We start from the raw sequence: 21,612 nt of genomic DNA, 5'->3' as shown, positions 1-21,612 counted from the left end.
AAAAAAATGCAACTGGAGTAAATATTATATATGCAGCATAAGGAACAAATGTTGCCACAATACATACATCATCTTACCTGTCATGATCTTGACCTTATGAAAGAGGAAATGTCTTTGAACAAGCACACACAAAATCTATAGAGTATATGTGCTTCATTCTCATAAAAATCATCACAAAGAACAGGATGAAGAAAAAGAAAATAAATGCAACAAAGTGAAGAATGAATGTTCATACCACTTTAAAGAGATGTCTGAAATTAAAGGAACTAATAGCAGGATGAAGAAGAATCCGCAAGTCTTATCAGTTTTTCAATAAAATTTTATGGCATGTGACAAGCCAGCATTCTTTTTCTTTTCTTTTCTTAACAATAATTTCCATCAACAAAAGAAGAAATTTTAATTGTCTTCTCCCTTTACAATACCCCCCCCTCTTCCACCCCCACCTCTCACTCAGAGATATGAGGAAGAACAATACACTAGTGAACTCTTAATCAAATTACAAAGTGAGCAAAATAATATCCTTCCAAAATTTTTTCACTCATCAGCCATACTTATGTTAAATAAAGCTTAAATCGAAATAAAATAAACTGCTTACATTTCATCTTCATTTCTTCTGATGATGGATATGTCACTTTCTTGATTTGTTCTTAAGTCTGTGTTGAGAGTATGACTCCTATTTTGTTCAGGACTAGACCCTCTACTTTCACCTGCTGAAGATATTCCGCCATTGTATGCAGAATCACAACTGGATAGCTATCAAAGGGGGGAAAAGCCAAAATTATATATTTTATCACATTATATTATTCTTGCAAAAATAAAATAAAAGCTATTTCACCCAGCAAAGATCATACTGTGCATAACAAATGGTATTAATAACTATGGGTTTTAAAATTAAAATCACACAACTCTTGCCTATTTAAACCAACTATGCACGACATATTTCCACTTTAACATAAAATTCTTTTAGGGAAAATATTATGACAGTAACGGCATTCTCTTTGGCAGATGGAGGTATATCTAATAACATATAACCTTAGGCCACATTAAAAAATGATTCTGCAGAAACATCAAGCATGTCTTGTAAGGTTCAGTACATGACCCACTTCTCTTCTTGACAGATATAAATCATTTATGAAAGACACAAAAGGACTCTTCAAAACCTATGGGCATGCTGATTACTCCAGTATACTGATAAATAGCCAGAATGCATTTGTACCAGAAACAGACTTGTAATTAGTTCACTGCAAACAGCCAATACTTCATCTTAGAAGCACTCAAGAATTCAAAATAAATAAAAATTACTTACAGGTACACAGTTGTGCAGAGAAACAGAAAAATTTGAAATAATTACAAAAACTTTATTTGATGCTCAAAACTGTGTTCTACAACAGTGGAAATGGCATTAGCCACCAATGTTTAAAAATTATGCATTTAAGGGCTGTCCATTTCACCATACACATTCAATAAGTCATTTCTTAAGATTTTGCACCTTGCGGCGCAATGTGTTCTCCGTTATTTTCACGATGTTTTCTTAAGTCTGGGCAAGGTTCTTTGGTTTCGTATGGAATACAGTGAACTCCATTTGTTCCCACAAAAAACAGTGACAGAATGAAAGGTGTGGAGATAGGGGTGGCCATGCGATGTCAGCATTCCCTGAAATTATGCGATCCTCAAACTAACGTTTCATTGCAGCCATAGAGAGTTGGGCATTGTGGGAGGTCGCTCCATCTCTTGAAACCTGGTGTGCCGAATGCCATGATCTGGAAGACAATGGATCTGAAACTCCAAAACTGTCACTACCATGTTGACAGGATGTGCTCACAGACCTAATACTGACAGTGGAGCATGCCTTCATCTTCAAAGACGTAAGGATCTCTCAGCCCACAGCATGACACTGCACCCACACAGTAACTTTAGCACTGTGTAACGAACACTGGTGAAGCAAAGCAGGATTTGTATGAGCTTAGTAATGCATGTTCTGCTTATTCACATATCCACTTGGGTGAAAATGGGCTTCATCTGACATCAAAAAATTTTCAGTTAAGTTAGCATCCTTTAACCAATCGTTTTTCACAAAACTGTAAGTGCAGTACAGAAGCATTAGGTTTCAGTTCTTGGGCAATCTGAAGTTTGTAACAATGAAATTGAAGTGTATGGAGTATTTTTTGTACACTCCGACATCCAAGACACAATGACTATACTATTTTTTGCACCAAACAAAGAGGACACCTTACTACTGCAGCTTGAACAGCGGCAATGTTGTCTGGGGTACATACAGACAATACATGTACACTGCGGTTTGTCATCCAAACAAGACACAGCCAGGGCAAAGGCACCACAGGCACAAACATGTAAGCTGGTGCCAGTGCCCTAGACACTCATCACTTGCTGGCCAAGTACAATCTGTCAATAACTGGGCAAAAAATGACAGAAGCCGACTCAGAACATAGAAGAGCAGCTCTTATCCACTTGGTTACAGATCATCATCCAGCACTGACTCTGACAAGTAAATCTTAGACGTGAATAGACAGTTGTTGTAAATTGCATTTGCTATGTACTGTGAAGTTTACCTACGATTATTTGCACTTAGCCACTGAGAGCTTTTTCTGTGTTATAATTGTTAGTTTTGTTTACATTTTAGGCATAAATTTCATGCAAGTGTAATCTTTATTTTTTTGACTAGACTTAGCGGTTCAAAGTTAAATTAATTCATGCCTGTCATATATAATTTAGGTAGTTAATTAAAACTTTCGAAAGTAACAAAGTTTGTTTGCATTAGTGTTTAGTTACACATTAGTACAGGCTACGAAACTTCAGTGCTCTTGTGCCAAGTTATTCTCTGCTTTTGTGTAAATTTTTCTATCAAAACATGTGTGACAAACGTGGTGGTTGCCATAGAAATCTGAAGGAGGGGGTTTTCTGTGAAGACTGTAGGTTATGAGGCGAACATAGCAGCAAGGAAACTGGGGTTGATAACGAGGTTCTTCCATGACAATGTAGGTTATGTAGAAAGGGCGGGCAAAAAGTTGTGCCCTTAAGGCTGAATTAGAAAATGTGAATTTGAAATTTTGTAGGCTATGTGAGTAAGAAGAGATGTGGTGCTGGGAAAAAGTAGCAAGCAAAGGTCGAAAAAGGGAAACTGCTGAAAAACTTTAGGAAATTTAGTTAGCAAATCAATCTGGCTTGCTACCTGAGGTAGTGGAGGAAGGGCCTCAGCCAGATGGTTGGGACCAAATCAGAATAGGAAAAGAAGAATTCTGCTTCTATGTAGCAGTCATGGGAGGGGTGTAGGCCAGCAGCTTCAGGGTACAGGGTACTAGGTCACAAGTTTTGTGAAACCAAGTGCTAGCCTTAGCCAGGTGGCAGAAAACTTAGGTCAGCTATGTAAGGTATTTGAGAAGGAAGATCAGGTAATTATAGTTGGAGGAGCATGAAACAGCCTGGCTACGAATCCAAGATACAGTATTAGGAGAGACCTGGAGAAAATAGGAGCAGAAACTGGGCACTCAAATGTGGAGTTTGTGGAGGTCTTTCAATGCCATGGTCGGCCCTGGGTAAGGAATGTTAACACAGAGCTGAACAGATACTCCAGACACTGGCAAAACCTCACATAAGTGTTGTTCCATTTGATGCTATTGGTAGGTGGGGACACCTCCACATGGCCTGCACCTAAATAGGAATAAGTGGGCCAAAGTTACACAAGGGATGATCCCTGTGGTTAATGGGACCAGGCAGACAGGTTTTTTAGGTTAAAGCCAAAGTCCAAACAGACAACATTCAAGAAAAATAGAATAAAAGAAGCTTCATGTACACTAAATAGGGATAAATCCAAGGGTAGTGTCAATTTACTTCATCAAAATATAGGAGAATAAAAAATAAAGTAAATGAGCTGTTAGTGCGTGTAGATGATCTCAAAAATAAGAATGGGACTGATATACGTTCTGTATCTGAACACCGTGTAACTGTGGGGCTGGAAAGTGTCAGTATAAATGGGTATAATTTAGCATCTTACACTTGCACATCTAGCAAGGATAAAGGAGGAGTTGCCATTTACACAGAATAAGGTATAAGTACAAAACTGCAGAAGTAAGCAAATTTTGTGTCAATCAGCACTTTTAAGCTTGTGCATGTGAACTACAGCAAGATAATGTAGTGTTGATATTAGCAACAGTGTACAGGTCCCTATTAGGAAAATCAGAGCTATTCATAAAAATGTTTGACTCCCTATTACGCTGTCTGTCAGGGGAAAAAAACAAGTTATTAATCTGTGGTGATTTCAATGTAAACTTTCTAAGCAATTCTGATACGAAAAGTGAACTAGAAGTGTTAATAATGAAATATAACTTAGAATCAGTGATCAACATCCCTACACGTATGGCTCAAGACAGTAGAACTCTAGTAGAGAATGTAGTTGTACACCAGAGGATGTAAAACTAACACACACTTTCCCTGTGACAAAGGGATAATTAGACCATGATACACAATTGATTAACTTACAAAACCTAGTAGGGTGTACAGTTCAGTAACCATTAAATAAAACCGAAAGGCTGGTCAACCCGTTATCTATAGAACACTTCAGAGAAAGTTTAAGAAATGTTAACTGGGGAGCTGTATGTAATGAGCCAAATGCTAATGATAAATGCAACATATTTCTTGATAAATTTATATCCATTTTTGAATGCTGTTGCCCCAAAAAATTACTGATGCCCCCCAAAAATTACTGAATATAACACCAAACAGTTTTCAAAGAAACTTTGGATTACTACAGGTATTAAAGTGTCTTCAGGAAGAAAATGAAAATTGTAAGACACAGCAAGAATTAGTAAAGACCCAGAAGTAATTTTACACTATAAAAATCATTGTAACATACTGAGAAAAGTTGTCAGAAAATCAAAAATAAGTATATTAGTGGTGAAATTAACAACTAGGGCAATCAAATCAGTATGGAATATTGTTAGAAGAGAGACAGGAAAAGTAACCACTGGGGTAGGTAGTACTACTATTAAAGAGAATGAGACCATCTTAAATGACAATACACAAGTAGCTAATGTATTTAACAACCATTTCTTAAGTGTAGGTGAAAAAATTTGTGAAAATAGTTTAAAAGAAAAAGCCAAGCAGTGCATGGAAGAGTCAGTTTTGAGAAATCCTTGTCAGATTAATTTTCATCTAACAACCTGTTGTGAAATAAGGAAAATCATTAAATCTTTGAAAAATAAATGTTCTGTTGGGGTAGATGACATCTCTAAAAAGGTATTACAGCAATGTGGAGCAATTACAGCTGATGTTCTGAGTCATATCTGTAATACATCACTAACTCAAGGCATTTTCCCCAACAGGTTAAAACATGTAACTGTGAAGCCTCTCTCCAATTTTCTACTGCAAGGAGTACAGTTCCTTCAATAAATGTAACACATCAGTAGAAGTCAGTAGCCAGGGTAGAGCATACTAAGTTTTTGGGTGTACATATAGATGAGAATCTTAATTGTAAATTTCATATTTTGGATCTCCTTAAGCAACTAGGTTCAGCAACTTTTGCAATCAGGATAATCGCTAATTTTGAGGATACAGAAATTAGCAAACTAACATAATTTTCATACTTTCACTCTCTGATGCCATACAGAATAATATTTTGGGTAATAACACAACACGCAGGCAAAAAGTATTCACTGCTCAAAAGAAAGTGGTTAGAATAATGTGTGGGGTTCATAGTTACACATCTTGTAGGCATCTGTTTAAAAGGTTAGGAATTCTTACAACAGCCTCACAGTACATTTTACTCAGTAATGAAATTTGTTCTCAATGACATGGACCAGTTTGAAAACAACAGTGACACTCATGATTATAATACCAGAAGAAAGACTTACACTATCCTTTACTTAAGGGGCGTAGGACCTATAGATTTATTATTCCTATTTAAGAATTCATCTACGGTATAAAAGGAGCTGTCAAGGAGATATGATTTCAATTTATTTTTGAAACTATTATTGCTGTCTGTCAGACATTTGATTTCTTCTGGTAATTTATTGGAAAGTTTTACAGTAGCATATTTTACCACTTTCTGTGCCAAAGATAGGTTAAGAAGGGGGTAGGACATCAAACGGGCTGACCTGGAGCAGAAGAGGCACCACAGGACATTTAATTTCCACTGTCTATACTTTTACAAATAAATTCATAAAACTTTGTCAACATGACCAGGAAGGATTCAAGTTTCACACACATAGCAGTGAAAGTTTAAAAATACGATGAAATAAATTTTTTTACATGTGAAATTTCATCATTTTTTCACTTACTATTGGCTGCATTTGTTGCTGTAGGTACACTTTTCTTCATAAGTAAGAGAGATTCTTCGATGAATTTTGCACGACGTACAAATCATACTTACAGGTGTATGAAACTCTAGAATCTATTTAATTTATGAAAAAATGAATGGCCTGTTACTTTTACAGTTCATGTTTAGAAAAAACTCAAATTTTATACACAATTATCTCAATTCTTACCACAGTTTTTAACAGAGTTGAAAATTCTACAGTCTCATACACCTTTCAGTATGGTTTGTATGCTGTGTAAAATTCATCGAAGAATCTCTCTCACTTATGAAGAAAAGTGTGCCTACAGTAACAACTGCAGCCAACAGAAAGTGAAAAAATGATGAAATTTTACACGTAAAAAATATATATATATATTGAACTTCCACTGCCATGTGTGTGAATCCTGAATCCTTCCTGCTCATGCTGACCAAGTTCTATGAATTTATTTGTAAAAGTATAGACAGAGGAAATTAAAATGTCCTGTGGTGCCTCTCCTGCTCCGTCGGCCCGTTTGATGTCCTACCCCCTTCTTAACCTATCTTTGGCACAGAAAGTGGTAAAATAAGCTACTGTAAAACTTTCCAATAAATTACCACAAGAAATCAAATGTCTGACAGACAGCAAAAATAGTTTCAAAAATAAATAGAAATCATACCTCCTTGACAGCTCCGTTTATACCATAGATGAATTCTTAAATAGGAATAAATAAATCTATAGGTATAATATATGCATTTTGTGCCATTTAAGGGAATGAGGTAGGTAATAAAAGTTTAAGCTTAAAAAAAACCTTGACTCGTGCGCATTTCTTATGCACTTGACATGTTCCATATCATAACGGTTACCATGAGATTGATCAATGGAACATGTAACTAACTAATTAACCAGCTATTACACGCAGTGTTGCAGACTTAATCATTCAACAAGTCACAAATATAAGTAAACCTTTCTAACTCATTTGTGTGACTTTGTTACTAATTTGTTGGAGTGCTGTAGAATCTTCGTTCTCCCATCCTGTTACCCGACCCTGAGACATAACTGTGTAATAGTGGCAGGGAGGAAATTGTCTTAGCAATGTTCTGCACCAGGAGCCATATCACAGACTCACAGACTTGGCCTACTGTAATAACAGTGACAATTCAGCCTCCACAGCAGTGCCAACGAGGCCTTTACAAAACTGGCGACAAGTATTTACAAAACCGGCAACGAGGTGGCAGATTCCCAAGCCAGAAGCAGTGGTGATAATGGCTGGCATGACTTTTGCTTCAAATTTACAGTGTTCTTATTTATCTTGTTTCTACTAACCCAACACTGCACATTTGATTTTATTTTTTGTTCTAGTTGTGGGAGCATGTCATGTGACGTCACCTATGCCTGCACTGACTTCGGCTCCAAATACACAGAACCTGCCAATTGTATCTGTTCCTACTGATCCATTGCCTAATGTGGATGTAAAATCACCACAGTATCTTAGGATTTTCCTTCAATATCAGATGCAGTCACTTCAGAAGCTGATCGAAATCATGACAATTCTTCACACATCAGGCAGCAGCTCAAACAATAAGCAGCACAGAAGATTTGACAGAGTATATTTTACAGTTCAGGGCCCACCTACCAGTCCGCCAAATATCAGCACTGTGACAAAGGCTTACTTCCTTTCCATCATTGGTGTATCAGTTTACAGAAGTCTTACAAAACTCTTCCCTACATCATGGCAGGAAGACGTCCCCTTTGCAACATTAGTCAGTGCATTAAATAAATACTGTGAAGACCGTAGCAACATTGAAGCTGCCAGGTTTAAGTTTCTTCATTTAAAGAAGCAGCCATGACAAACATATTGTCAGTGGGTGACTGAATTACAAAGGCTTAATGTACAAACGCAAGTTCCGGTGAGAAAGTGGACAATATTACAGTGACTATATGATCAGGGATGCAGTCACACAGAATGTGTCAGATAATAGGATCACAGAACAGTTTCTGAAATATTCTGATCCTGCTTTTGAGCAGGTATTGCAGATCATTGATTACCAAGACTCTTGTGATTTTGCTGTAGACAATTTTCAGTAGTCTGGTAAAGTTTGTGCTGCAGAACAGAAAGGCAGAAATAGCTCTAGTGCTACACGGTCCCATAAACAGCTACACTTGACGGCACACAAACAGCCTCACGCACAGAATGCCATAACACATCAACAGCTTAAGCGCAAGTCACGCTTCGCTCACCAATAGCGTGGTACAAAATCTTGTCCTCAATGCTATACAGCACATACATGTGAACACTGCCCATCACGCCAAGTCACTTGCTACTCCTGCCACCGAACTGGTCACGTACAAAGTTTTTGCTTAAAAAGACAAAAGTTCCCGGGTAACAATGTGAAACAACTGTGCCCTATTGTGCACGTGCATGTTGTAAATTCACAACAGGTTGCTCCCACGGAACTATTGTGTGCAGTTATTCAGATCACTAGTTGCCCTGTGTAATGTTTCTCTAATAAACTGTATGTATCTTTAATGATTGCAGGCCATACAGTAAAACGTCAGTTGGATATGGGTCCATCAGTGTCCTTGTTAAGCTATGAAATTTATGAACTGTTAGGCAAACAGAACCTGTGTCAATCTACAAATACGCTTATAGCGTACAATGGCCAGAACATTCCAGTGATAGGAACACTTAACATTGCAGCCACTTATCAGCATCTGCGGATGACAGTTTCCTTTTAAGTGCTACAAAGTAGACAATCACCTAATATTTTTGGTCTTACTGTTTGGACAAAACATTGTGGCCAATGCGCTAGCTGTGTCTCATTTCAATTCAAGTGAAAGTGTTGCTCAGCTCTGTGATGAATTTCAAGAATTATCCTCAGACAGTTGTGTATACTTATTCATCACCTCGCCCTCATGAACTCACGGATCGCTTAGGCACAGGTCGCTATTCTCCAAAAATTGACCTTTGCCATGTCTACCTTCAGATTCCTCTCGATGAATCTTCACAAAATATGTTCGTCATCATTACACATTTAGGACTTTTCAAGTTCCTTCATTTCCCTTTAGTAGCGCACCAGCACCTGACATTTTCAAACACTACCTAGAACAGTTGACTGCTTCCGTATCTTCATGTACAAATTACCTGGACAATATTGTAGTTGCTGGCCGCACAGCAGAAGAACATCTTACCAACTTGTGCACTTTATTTCAAGTTCTGTCTGGGGCCGGACTCAAACGTAATAAAGAAAAATGTGTCTTTTTTCCAGACGTAAATAGAATATTTCGATAATGTTGTAAATTCTCGAGGTGTTCATTCAACACAGGCACATTTGCAAGCAATACGTGATCTCAAACTACCTCAGAATGTCAAAGAATTGCAATCTATCTTAGGAAAGCTCACTGCCTTTGGCGTAAAATGTTCCATTTGTTTGGTCCTGAGACTGTTATATAGCCTTTCAGAAACTGAAAGCAGCATGGCTCAGTGATCGACGCTTGACTCATTTAAATCAACAAAAACCTGTCATTTTGGCCACAGATGCAACATCCTATGGAATTGCTGCTGTTTTGTTACAGCAGATTGTAACATCAGACAGACCTATTGCCTTTACTTCCAAGCTTCTGAACAAAGCTCAGCAGAACTATTTCAAAACAAAAAAGGAAGCTCTAGCCATTATTTTCCGAGTGACTAAATTTCACCAGTACTTATATGGCCAAAAATTCTGTTCGGTCACAGACCACAAGCCTTTACAGTCACTCTGCAATCTGGCCAAACCGATTCCTATTCAGTAATAGTAAATCTGGGCTCTTCTTCTCTCCCACTACCAGTTTGAGATCATTTATCGGCCTATTTTTAAGCAAGTGAATGCAGATGCTCCCTGACGTCTACCAATGGGACCTGATGCTGACTTCGACACTTCTGAAGCAGCATATTTCCAAACTGATGCATAAGAGACTGACATTGTTGAGCAGCTTCCCCTGGATTATTGCACAAAGTAGCACAAGCGACTTCTTTCGATCCTGATTTGCTAATTTCGCCCCAGTGCAATTCCACTGGAAGGCTTTATCACGCACATTGTTAGCCCAATTGTTAGTCAATATTTTGCATGTTGACATGACCTTTTGGTTGTTCACGGAGTCATTTTGCTTCACACAGAGTCACGACATTTGTGTGTGGTGATACCAGAAGTGCTTCAATGACATGTACTCAACTTATTGCATCAAGGTCATTGGGGTGTTGCCCACACAAAACAATTAGCATGCAGACATTGCACATGGGTTGGCATGGACATGAAAATAGAATGGATTTCTGAACAGTGTCAAACACGTGCAGAATATCAGGCCACCCCTCCACAGTGTTTTTTCTGAGTAGCCCAAGGCAGAGGCATCTTGGCAGCATGTGCACATAGACTTTTCTGGCTCTTATTGGAACTCACACTAGTTAGTAGCTGTTGATGCATATAGTTTGTTGTTCTCATGTCGTCAACAACATATTACTCCACTTTGCAAGCATTTCAGTCCATATTCCGATTGAAGGTCTACCTGAATTGCTCATCACGAACAACAGACCTCAATTTCCCTCTGCAGAATTTGAAGATTTCTGTACGGCAAACGGCATACGCCATCTCATCTTAGCACCATTCCACACATACGAATTGTGAGGCTGAACAATTTGTCCACAAGTTCCAATAGCAAATGGAGAAACTTCGTTTGCATCATCCATGCGAACAAACCTTGCTATGCTTCTTTTCCATTTATTGCTTTCAGCTCCACTACGGCCCTTTGCCTGCAAATTGTTACATTGGCAATGCGACCGCACGCTTTTGCATTTGCACCATCCCTCACTGTGCTTGGCACCAACAGACTTCAGTCAGCCAACATACTGGATTAATCAACCTGTGTTTAACAGAACCTGCGGCAGAAAGAAGACATAGGAGTGTGGCGTCATTACTAATTCACTTCGTTCGGTGTGTTTCAGATCCGAGGTCCCGATGGATTGCAGAAGCGGCCCCTAAATCAAATTCGCCCTTGTCGCTTGCATAGTTCTGCCACTTCTCATATGGTCACAGATTCCTGGCCTTCCAGGTCGACGCAAACTGAGCGTCATCCATCAGAGTGGGGTCATGCGGCACTGTTTCCAGACCTCAAGCCAATGGACATCAATCTGATGCCACATCCGTCCATTAGCGGATGTCTGGCAGAGCCTGCCACCCCACCACCACTGGATCAGCCCTGCGCCAAAGCCTACCACGTGGCCTCCAGTCAGGAAATACCGTTGCAGATTCATACCATCAAGAAGATGCCCTTCCGATGGGTGCTGGGATGGACCATCTGTGTCATTTTTTGGCCAGTCTTCCCTCGCAGTCTCAAGATGGATGTCGGGGTGCAAACAGCGATTCGGCATTGGCTACGGCAACGGTCATCATTCCAACACTGGTTCCAACACCCACATCTACCCCTCACTGTCGGTATGTTGCTCAGCTGTACATCACGATGGTGTAGTGGTTTGGGGAGGAGTGGTGCTGTGTCATCCGAACAACACACAGCCAAGGGAAAAGATGCGAGCTGGTGCCAGTGCCATAGAGACTCATCAACTGTGCGAGTTCCACCAGCACCATGGGTGGCACTGAGGATGAGGGTACCATCTTCACCTTGAGCTACTGACGATCAATTACAATTCCCCAGTGACCGGACGACAAAGGACAGAAGCTGACTCAGAAGACAGGAAAGGGGGTCTCACCCAATTGGTTGAAGATCAACGTCAAGGGCTGACTTAGACAGGAAATGTCATTTGATGAAGTCTTAGAAGTGAACGGACAGTAGTTGTAAATTGCATTTGCTATGTACTGTGAAGTTAACCTACCATTATTTGCACTGGCCACTGAGGGCCTTTTCTTGAGTTATATTACATGCAGTGTTGCAGATTTAATTGTTCAACAAGTCACAACGATAAGTAAACCTTTTTAATTCATTTGTCTGACTTTGTTACTAATTTGTTTGAGTGTTGCAGAACTTTCATGCTCTCATCCTGTTACCCAATCCTGAGGCTGTGTAATAGTGGGAGCGAGAAATTGTCTTAGCAGTGTACTGCACCAGAAGCCACTTCACAAACTCACAGACTAGGCCTGCCATAACAACAGTGGCAACTCGGCCTCCATAGCAGTAGCGATGAGGCCTTTACAAAACTGGTGATGAGGGTTTACTAAACACTGGACTTGATTTTCCCAACCCAAATCAGTCAAATGAAACTCCTTGTGTGAAATTTCTATGCACCCACACGCATAACGAACTGAGGGGCCACCACCATGAGGATTAAGTTAGCCAGAAAGCTCAGCTCTATTGGTTTTGCATGTAGATGTTTCTCACAGTGTTTTGATCTCCACAGAGGTTTGGTTGCACACTTTCACTCAGTACAGCTTAAAAGGAAATCAAAAAAGTATCTTTTGCACAGAGGTGTGCAGAAAGAATGTTAAGTGACATTGATAACCAAACATCTTGCAGAAGACCCTTCAAGGACCTTTGCATTTTTGCACTCATATGCCAATACATTTACTCGCTAATGGTATTTGCGGTTAATAATAGTAAAAAAGGAGAATTTAAGAATAACTGGGAAACTTACAAATACAATATTAGAAATAAAAATAATTTCCAAACAAACTATTGCATTCCTGTTCCAGCCTGACAATGGAGTTTAAAATTCTGAGCCTCAAAAATGAAATAACACAGTTAGTAGCCCCTCCCATAATTTATCATAATAGCAGGAGTTGGGAATGTAAACTCTAGTTAACATTAGTGTTCCTATTAAATAAGATTTTCAGCTTCTTCAGTATATAGAAAGTTGGCACTATTCTCTAAAACCAATAATTTGATACGACTTTCCTGAAGAAAGGATGATTGCTATGCAGAGGTGGTGGTCATCTTTTTCCCTGTAAATTATGATAATTTAGATTAATGTAGACCTAAGTAGGTAGCGAGGTGGTGGAGAAGTGTATCCTGTCTGACTAATATGTAATTCCAGTTCAATGCAAGTAACTGATTGGTGGTTTCCTCCTCGTGAGCATATTTATGTGTACAGGGGCACAAATTTTGTGCGCTACATCATTCTGTGACTAATTCCTTATTAAAGTACTTGTGTCATCATCACTACTTACCAACTGTTTGTGCGTAGTGTCAATTTCTCAGCACAAAGAAATCTAATCATCAAGCAACACAGTATCAGTTATTAAACTCACATTTCAATCTAACTGCATCGAAAACATTATTGCTGAAATGAAGGCTGTCATTGAGTCGCCATATACATCTAGCTGAATTGCAACAAGCAGAAAGCAGTTTTCGGTCATTACACTGTGCAGAAATCCAATATAAGTTCACAGATACCCTTTCTGCTCCAAATGTTAGTCTTCAGACAACAGAACAGAATAAGATTTTAGAAATGAACTCAACACATCACTAGAAACAAAACATGACTCAATACCCTTAGTCCAGATTAAATACTATCAATTTGGCCAAAATGAATGGAGTTACACTATTATAGCTGGAGACTATGAACAACCATAGGAAAAGTTTGGAAAACACCTATCTACATCTGATATAATATAGGCATACAAACTTCAGCCCAACTCATCATGCAGCCAGGAAACAATTCTCACCATAGTTATGACTGATCAGCAACATGCACTTGGGGTGTTTTCTTTTTCTTTTTTTATCTTTTTTTTTTTTACACAATTTTCTTGTTACATGAAAGAAAATATCACATATTTTTTAACATAACAATCACTACTAAGGCTGTAATCACAATGAACAACTTCAGAATTCCATTTACATAAGAAACTGGTGCCTCGTTTGACACCACTGCTGAAGAGTCATTTTGACATCATCATCAATGTTGTTGTGCTGGTTGCCTAAATGCCCCCCCCCCCCCCCCCTTAAAACTTCAGGAAAGGACGAAATCCTAAAGGACCTGTTTTCATATAAATTTGCATACAACTTTCTACTCCAAGTCATAAGAGACAATAGATGGTCACCCACTTTGGACTTTGTCATGAATATCTTTAAATACCCGAACCTATTTTCTTACCATTTCATCACCCATAGTGTTTTCTCCAGAAACTGTGTCGATGCATTTTGATCATATTCACTTCTTTTACATACATAAAACAAATCACTACATGTATTTCACACTCAGTGGGATTTTCAATTAAGTGTAATACTTTACAGAAGCACAAATAAACACCCAAAAAGATGAATGGTTCCATTATGGCATCTGTGGCCAGCCAGTAGATTCAAGTACTCAGCGAGCATGTACAGACTGCCAACAGCAGCATTGCAGTGGCCATATATAAACATGGTACTTATTTAAATAGCACACTTCATAGTTGTGGGTGGCTGTATTTGGGCATTTCCTTGAAAATAATCCACTAGCTTCTAACAGAACGTAGCTGACATGCAGTGCCTCCTGTGTAGCCACTCTATAATCTTTGATGGGCAATTGTCCACATCTTATATGATAGAATGTTGATAATTATTATGTAAATTGAAGGTGGATGGGGCAGAAAGGAAAGGGAAGACACTACTAATGTCAGCTGCATCTGGAATTTGTACAGAAACAGTCGCAACAAGTGAAAATGTGTGCAGGACCGAGGTTTGAAACCCGGATCTCCCACTAACTAGGCACTTACGTTAATCACTATGCCAGTTAACCACTATGACAACCAGACATAGTGCTTATTGCAATTGCATAGACTATCTCTGAAGTCCCTCAGCCAACCCACATTCCCACCTAGTGTCACCTATCCAGAGCCCATGTCCATGTCCTCCTTGTTCGCTACTTTGAGATTCCCACAGAAGGTCGAACGTTATTGTGCATTGGCACTGAAGGTGGTGGATTCATTGCCAATCAAGACATATTAATTATAAAGGGTGCGGCAGAACCAACTAAGCAGTTTCTAGTGATTACCGCTGGGGCTGTGGTGGGGGTAGGCAGTTGCGCGTGGTCTGCCTTTGTTCAGTCGTTGACCCCATTTCAGTAAACAACACAGTCTGGACCAGTGCACATCATGGCTTTGCCATTCACAGTTATTATGAAAACAACAGTTCTATGATTGCTACACAACGAGCTTTTTGGCGACAGTTCAACATTCCACACAAAAATGCCATTCCTAATGCAAACACAATTTGGTCTTGGGATCGGCAGTTGTAGGAAACTGGTAGCACACTAAGAATAGATACACATGGCCGACGCAGATCCATCAGAATGCCAGGAAATGTGCAGCGGGTGAGAACAGCAATTCAACAACCGCCGCAACGTTCTGTTCGATGACATGCTGTTGCATTTGGGATTTAAGACCGCAGTTTGAGAATAATTCTGCAATGCGATTTGAAGTTCCATCCTTTCAAAATAGTGATTGCTCAAGAACTACACCCAGCAGACTACGCCAACTGTCAAAATCTGTAAGAGCCAATGGTTGCTCAGATCTCTCCAAATGCAGCTTTCTTCAGTAGTGACAAGGCACATTTTCATCTTAGTGGGTGCATTAATAAGCAAAACTTTCGCTACTGGGGTGAAAATAAACCCCAAATTATTCATGAAAGACCGCAACATTCTCCTGAAGTGACAATGTGGTGTGCCATATCACAATTTGTGCATGGTAGGCCCTTACTTTTTTGAGGAGGAAGAAGTGACAGTGACAGTGAATTCCACACATTATGTTTCAATGTTGCAAAATTTTCTGCAACCCAGAATGGATGATATTGTTGAAGAACATGGACTGGGGGACTTGTGGTTCTAACAGGATGGAGCTACTGCTCATACAGCTCGAATTTCACTTGCTGTTTTGAGAGAAATGTTTCTGTGACGGCTGGTCTCTTTGAGGGGTGATGTCAGGTGGACTGTGCGGTCACCAGATTTGAGCATTTGTGACTACTTTCTTTGGGGATATCTGAAGGAAAAGGTTTTCAAAAGCTGCCCTCACACCCTACCAGAGTTAAAAGAGCGGATTACTGATGAAGTGAATGCCATACCCTGCGATATGTGTGCAAGAGCTGCTCGAAACTTCATGGATCGTCTGCAACAATGTATTGATGCTAACGGCCACCAATTTGAGGACATTATTTTCAAAACTAAATGAATGTAAAATGGTATATTGTACTAATTTAGAAAATAAAAACATTTTTTCTCTATACATCCAGATTTACTTTATATTGCTCCTTAAAACTGCTTAGTCAGTTCTGCCGCACCTTGTATGAATGCATGGTGTCTCTTCTTTTGGACATGTTAGAACATGACGAATTAATTATATGAATGCGTGATGTCTGTTTTTTTGGACACATCATTTCAGTTTTTACAACACAGGGAAATGTGTGGTACTAAAATGATTAAATTAGCAGATCATATTTCTAAATTTCTTTGTGTTGTTTAAGAATAAATATCCAAATCAAATGAACATGCCATGGTAACATGAAAAAGTTTCAATAATTGACAGATTTCCTATGAAGACAAAAATTACTTCAGCTTTTCTTTTTCATTCATTTGGGATTGAAACATTAACATAATGCAATACAGTAATGCAGGCACTATAAAATATCCACTAAACGTAATAATGAAGAACTGGAGATAAAATACCTCACTTGCCACTTTTCCCTTTCCTTTCCTGAATGTGTAATTTGGCAGGAACTGTACTTCTTGATCTGCATTCCAATTGCTTTGAGAATCAGAATCTGCGGAATAAGCTGAAGTCTGAGTCGAAATCTGGTCTACCACCTTGAATATAAATTAATTTTAAATAAACACATTTGTTTTAAATCATTGTTCAAGAATAATGTCTTGATAACAAAATAATGCCGATAAAGGACACATAACATGTTAAAGAGAACGCTTGAAAATTCTTGTAAATCCCCTGTATTCGAGGATGATAATTTTTTACAGGTCCAGCTTTAATTTTAATAGCTGCTTTCTGAACTCCCCAAAGTGAGCTACAAAATTTTCAAGATATCCATTAATATAAACGTAAATATATGATTACTTCTTGCCTCCTTTAGGTCTTTCATAGATTAGTCAGAAGTCAGGCTATTATTTTATTTTTAATGTACAGGATGTTTCACAATGTTTTGATGATTTCAAATTTGAATAATATGTGTTAAAAACAAGATACAGCAATGGTGGCACTGTCCATTAGTACTGCAGAGTGCCAAGTTTCATCCCATATGCAGGTCAGTAATCAGCTTCTACTGGTAGAAGCAACAGCATGCATTTGCAGTGGTGTGCTATTTTCGTTACGGTGAATCCAACGTGCCTTTCCTACAAATTTCAGGATTCAGCTGCGATATCCAATTGCTGTTCATGGAACAATATTGAGATTGACAAGAAACTTCCATGCAACTGTCAGTGCATTGAATCGAAAGTCAACTGGCCCCCAGAAAACCATCAGAAATCTCAAAATACATGTGTAGTAGTTTACCGGCAAGTCCCAGTCATTCGTTACAAAAACTTGGTTCCAACAAGATAGCGCGACATGCCAAACATCCAACAAGACCTTGCAAGTTCTCCATGAAACATATGGTAACCACATAATTTCCAAACATGCTCGTGTTGAATGGCCACCTAATTCAACTGATTTAACCATGCCAGACTTGTATTTATGTGGTTATTTGAAGTGAGAGTGCACTCCCTCCCTGGACAAGAAGCTTTTAACAGTTAAACGATGGAATTCACAATGAAATTTCCAGAATTCCAATTACAAATATGTGTTCAAAAAACTGGGTGAAATGCCTCAGTTATTGCGTAGCCACAATGGTCATCATTTGTCTGAAGCAGTATTTCATAAGTAAGCTTGAATAAGTCATCTTGTGTAAAATGATCAACCACGCTTTGCAATTAGTTTGTGTGTTTACAAATTTTAAATCATTAAAATATTGTAAAACAGTCCTAGTTTACAAATAATTTTGAAATACTTCACTATTTTTCTCATAATTACTCATGTAACAACAGTGCAGCATTAGTTGCTCAACAATAAAATGACACAACATTCACACACATTCTTCTGTCTTGTGTTTGATGTACATACAACAATATCGGCAGTTTACATGTTGTTGAGTGTGATTATGATCTTGCTGTTGGTAAATTTGTCAGAATAACTAATGCCCAAGGACAGAATATTTAAGTTGAAAACTTCAAGAAACTGTGCAGTTAAATTCCTGATCCATTTCTGAATGTTCACGTACAGATAAAGTTATCTTCATAAATGAAAGTACGAAAAGAACGGTTTTTAACTTCACTGACAGAGATGTTTCAGCAGAAATGATAATATTTGTACTGTAAAATAGCTTACTTAACTTTCATTAATTGTTACAAGAACAATTTATCCCAAAACATAAAATGTGGCATTTTAAGGAAGACACACCAACAACCACTATAAAATATTCAAATGATGAACAATCTTGTAGACTTCACAACTGCTACAGCCTCAACATTGTAATGTGATTAGGGGATGATCAAGAATGAAGAGTGAGCTAATACAGGTAATTCAACACAAATTCAGCAAAGAATCAGGTAATAGGAGAGTGAGGATGCAAGGAAAACAATTACATATGTAAAATGGGGCCAGCGGAAGAAAACAACGGGAAGTAAATTGATTCAGAAGAGCACAGCAAGAGAGAACACTGGAGGAATAGCAATAGTGTTGGAGGAATTTGGAGGATTGGGTGCAAAGGAGGGTGCAGGTGGACAACATTTGTGAGATATCAGGATAGTAATAGACTTAAACATGTGTACATTTCATATCAACAATATAGGAAAAGATAAACTGCTACTTACCGTAAAGAACACAATCAATTAAAAAGACACATACACTATGTGATCAAAAGTTTCTGGGCACCTGGCTGAAAATGACTTACAAGTTCGTGGCGTCCTCCATCGGTAATTCTGGAATTCAATACGGTGTTGGCCCACCCTTAGCCTCGGTGACAGCTTCTACTCTCACAGACATACGTTCAATCAGGTGCTGGAAGGTTTCTTGGGGAATGACAGCCCATTCTTCATGGAGTGCTGCACTGAGGAGATGTATCGATACTGGTTGGTAAGGCCTGGCATGAAGTTGGCATTCCAGAACATCCCAAAGGTGTTCTATAGGATTCAGGTCAGGACTCTGTGCAGGCCAGTCCATTACAGGGAGGTTATTGTCGTGTAACCACTCTGCCACTGGCCGGTGTATTATGAACAGGTGCTTGATTGTGTTAAAAGATGCAATCGCCATTCTCGAATTGCTCTTCAACAGTGGAAAGCAAGAAGGTGCTTATAACATCAATGTAGGCTTGTGCTGTGATAGTGCCATGCAAAACAACAAGGGGTACCAGCCCCTTCCATGAAAAACAGACCTCACTGTAACGCCACGACCTCTGAATTTTACTGTTGGCACTACACACGCTGGCAGATGACGTTCACTAAGCATTCGCCATACCCACACCCTGAGATCAGACTGCCACATTTTGTACCATGATTCGTAACTCCACACAACATTTTTCCACTGTTCAATCGCCCAATATTTATGCTCCTTGCACCAAGCGACGTGTCATTTGGCATTTACCGGCGTGATGTGTGGCTTATGAGCAGCCGCTCGAGCATGAAATTGAATTTTCTCACCTCCTGCCTAACTGTCATAGCATTTGCAGTGGATCCTGATGCAGTTTGGAATTCCTGTGTGATGATCTGGATAGATATCTGCCTGTTACACGTTACGACCCTCTTCAACTGTTGGCAGTCTCTGCCCGTCAACAGACAAGGTCGGCTTGTACGCTTTTGAGCTGTAGGTGGCCCTTCACGTTTCCATTTCACTATCACATTGGAAACACTGGATCTAGGGATGTTTAGGAGTGTGGAAATCTCGCGTACAGACATATGACACAAGTGACACCCAATCATCTGACCACATTCGAAGCAAGTGAGTTCCGCGGAACGCACCATTCTGCTCTCTCATGATATCTAATGACTACAGAGGTCGCTGATATGAAGTACCTGGCAGTAGGTGGCGACACAATGCACCTAACATGAAAACATATGTTTTTGGGGGTGTCTGGATACTTTTGATCACATACAGCTTTCGGTCACAGCCTTCATCAGCAAAAGAGAAACACACCATTTATACATACAAGCAAGCACACCTCATGCACATGTGACCACCAACTCCAGCAGCTAGGGCTGGAATGCCTATTTTATATATTTTTCGCTGCATTTTTTTGAAAATTCAGTTAACCACTGCCGTGAGTGATGTTCTGTTTACTTTCCTCCTGCTATATGAATTTTAATCTTCCACAATCTCAGTTTTCAATAGAGTGTAGTCTGTGACTTCTAAAATTGCTTAAACAGAAATGAAGTGAAGCTATAACAAATGTCATTTTCTGTTACATGTTTCTGTGCTTCACAATACCAGTCCGCTATGGCCAACTGGTTGCTTTTCCCTGATTTTACATGTTACGTAGAAGAGGCTATGATAATCCAAATCAAGTAAATCATAATCACCATTTAATTGCGAACCACAATTGCAGCACAGAAGATGCAAAACTCTGGTCTGAATCTCTGAGATTTTAAATAGTCTGCTGAAATATTACAACTGAAATGTTGTTGTAGTGGGAATTCAGTACAAAGCTTTTCAGCAAATTGCTGATGGATAATGACTACTTTTGTGACTGGTCTGAGAAAATTCTGAATTTAAAAAAAATTGTTATTCATTAAACATAATCAAATGCCTGATTAAGAACAAAACTGTACAGTGATAAGGCAAAACATTATGACCACTTCTCACCACAGGACTGAATGCTATCTGATGGTATTGTGGCACATAATGTGGTAAAGAAAGGTATGGAGCAGACACAAATGAGGAATCATTCTAGCAAAGAGACAGGCCACAAAGGAGGGAAATCTGCTAGCATAAGCAACTCTGGCAAAGGGCAGCATGTTATGGCCTGGTATTTGGGAACAAACACCTCGGAAATGGCAAAGCTGGTTGGCTGTTCACAGGCTACTGTTATTAGCATCAATGGAAAGTAGTTCAAGGATAGAAAGATCATGTTTAGACGACAAGGCATTGGACGTCAAAGCCTAATCAAAGAATGTGTAGGTCAGATGCTTGCCCACTCTGTAAAGCAGGATAGTTGACGATCTGCAGCAGGTCTGATGGCAGAGTACAATGCAGGTCAGTCATAAGTGTTTTGGAGTACATCACTGAGTGCAATTTGTTGGACTTGGGGCATCTACAGGCAGACGACCCCTGTGTGTAACCATATTACCCAACGACAGTGTCTATTAAATCAGGACCATGACGATTGGACCAAG

The 21,612-nt window shown here is 39.1% G+C and overlaps 1 protein-coding gene across 1 annotated transcript in view; it reads right to left on the bottom strand.

Annotated features, from left to right (window-relative positions):
* Positions 1 to 21,612, bottom strand: part of LOC126259225 (spermatogenesis-associated protein 7 homolog) — a 107,178-nt gene that overhangs the window by 38,935 nt on the left and 46,631 nt on the right. Inside the window, exons 6-7 of the mRNA XM_049955842.1 lie at positions 16,909 to 17,046; positions 596 to 753 (exon numbers count right to left, since the gene is read on the bottom strand). Of these exons, the coding sequence (XP_049811799.1) occupies positions 596 to 753; positions 16,909 to 17,046 (296 nt within the window). The remainder of the gene's footprint in view (positions 1 to 595; positions 754 to 16,908; positions 17,047 to 21,612) is intronic.

Source organism: Schistocerca nitens, chromosome 1 (genome assembly GCF_023898315.1).
Source record: "Schistocerca nitens isolate TAMUIC-IGC-003100 chromosome 1, iqSchNite1.1, whole genome shotgun sequence".
NCBI classification, from domain to species: Eukaryota; Metazoa; Arthropoda; class Insecta; order Orthoptera; family Acrididae; genus Schistocerca; species Schistocerca nitens.
The sequence above is the reverse complement of the archived record's forward strand: the minus strand, read 5'-3'. Positions and strand labels throughout refer to the sequence as shown.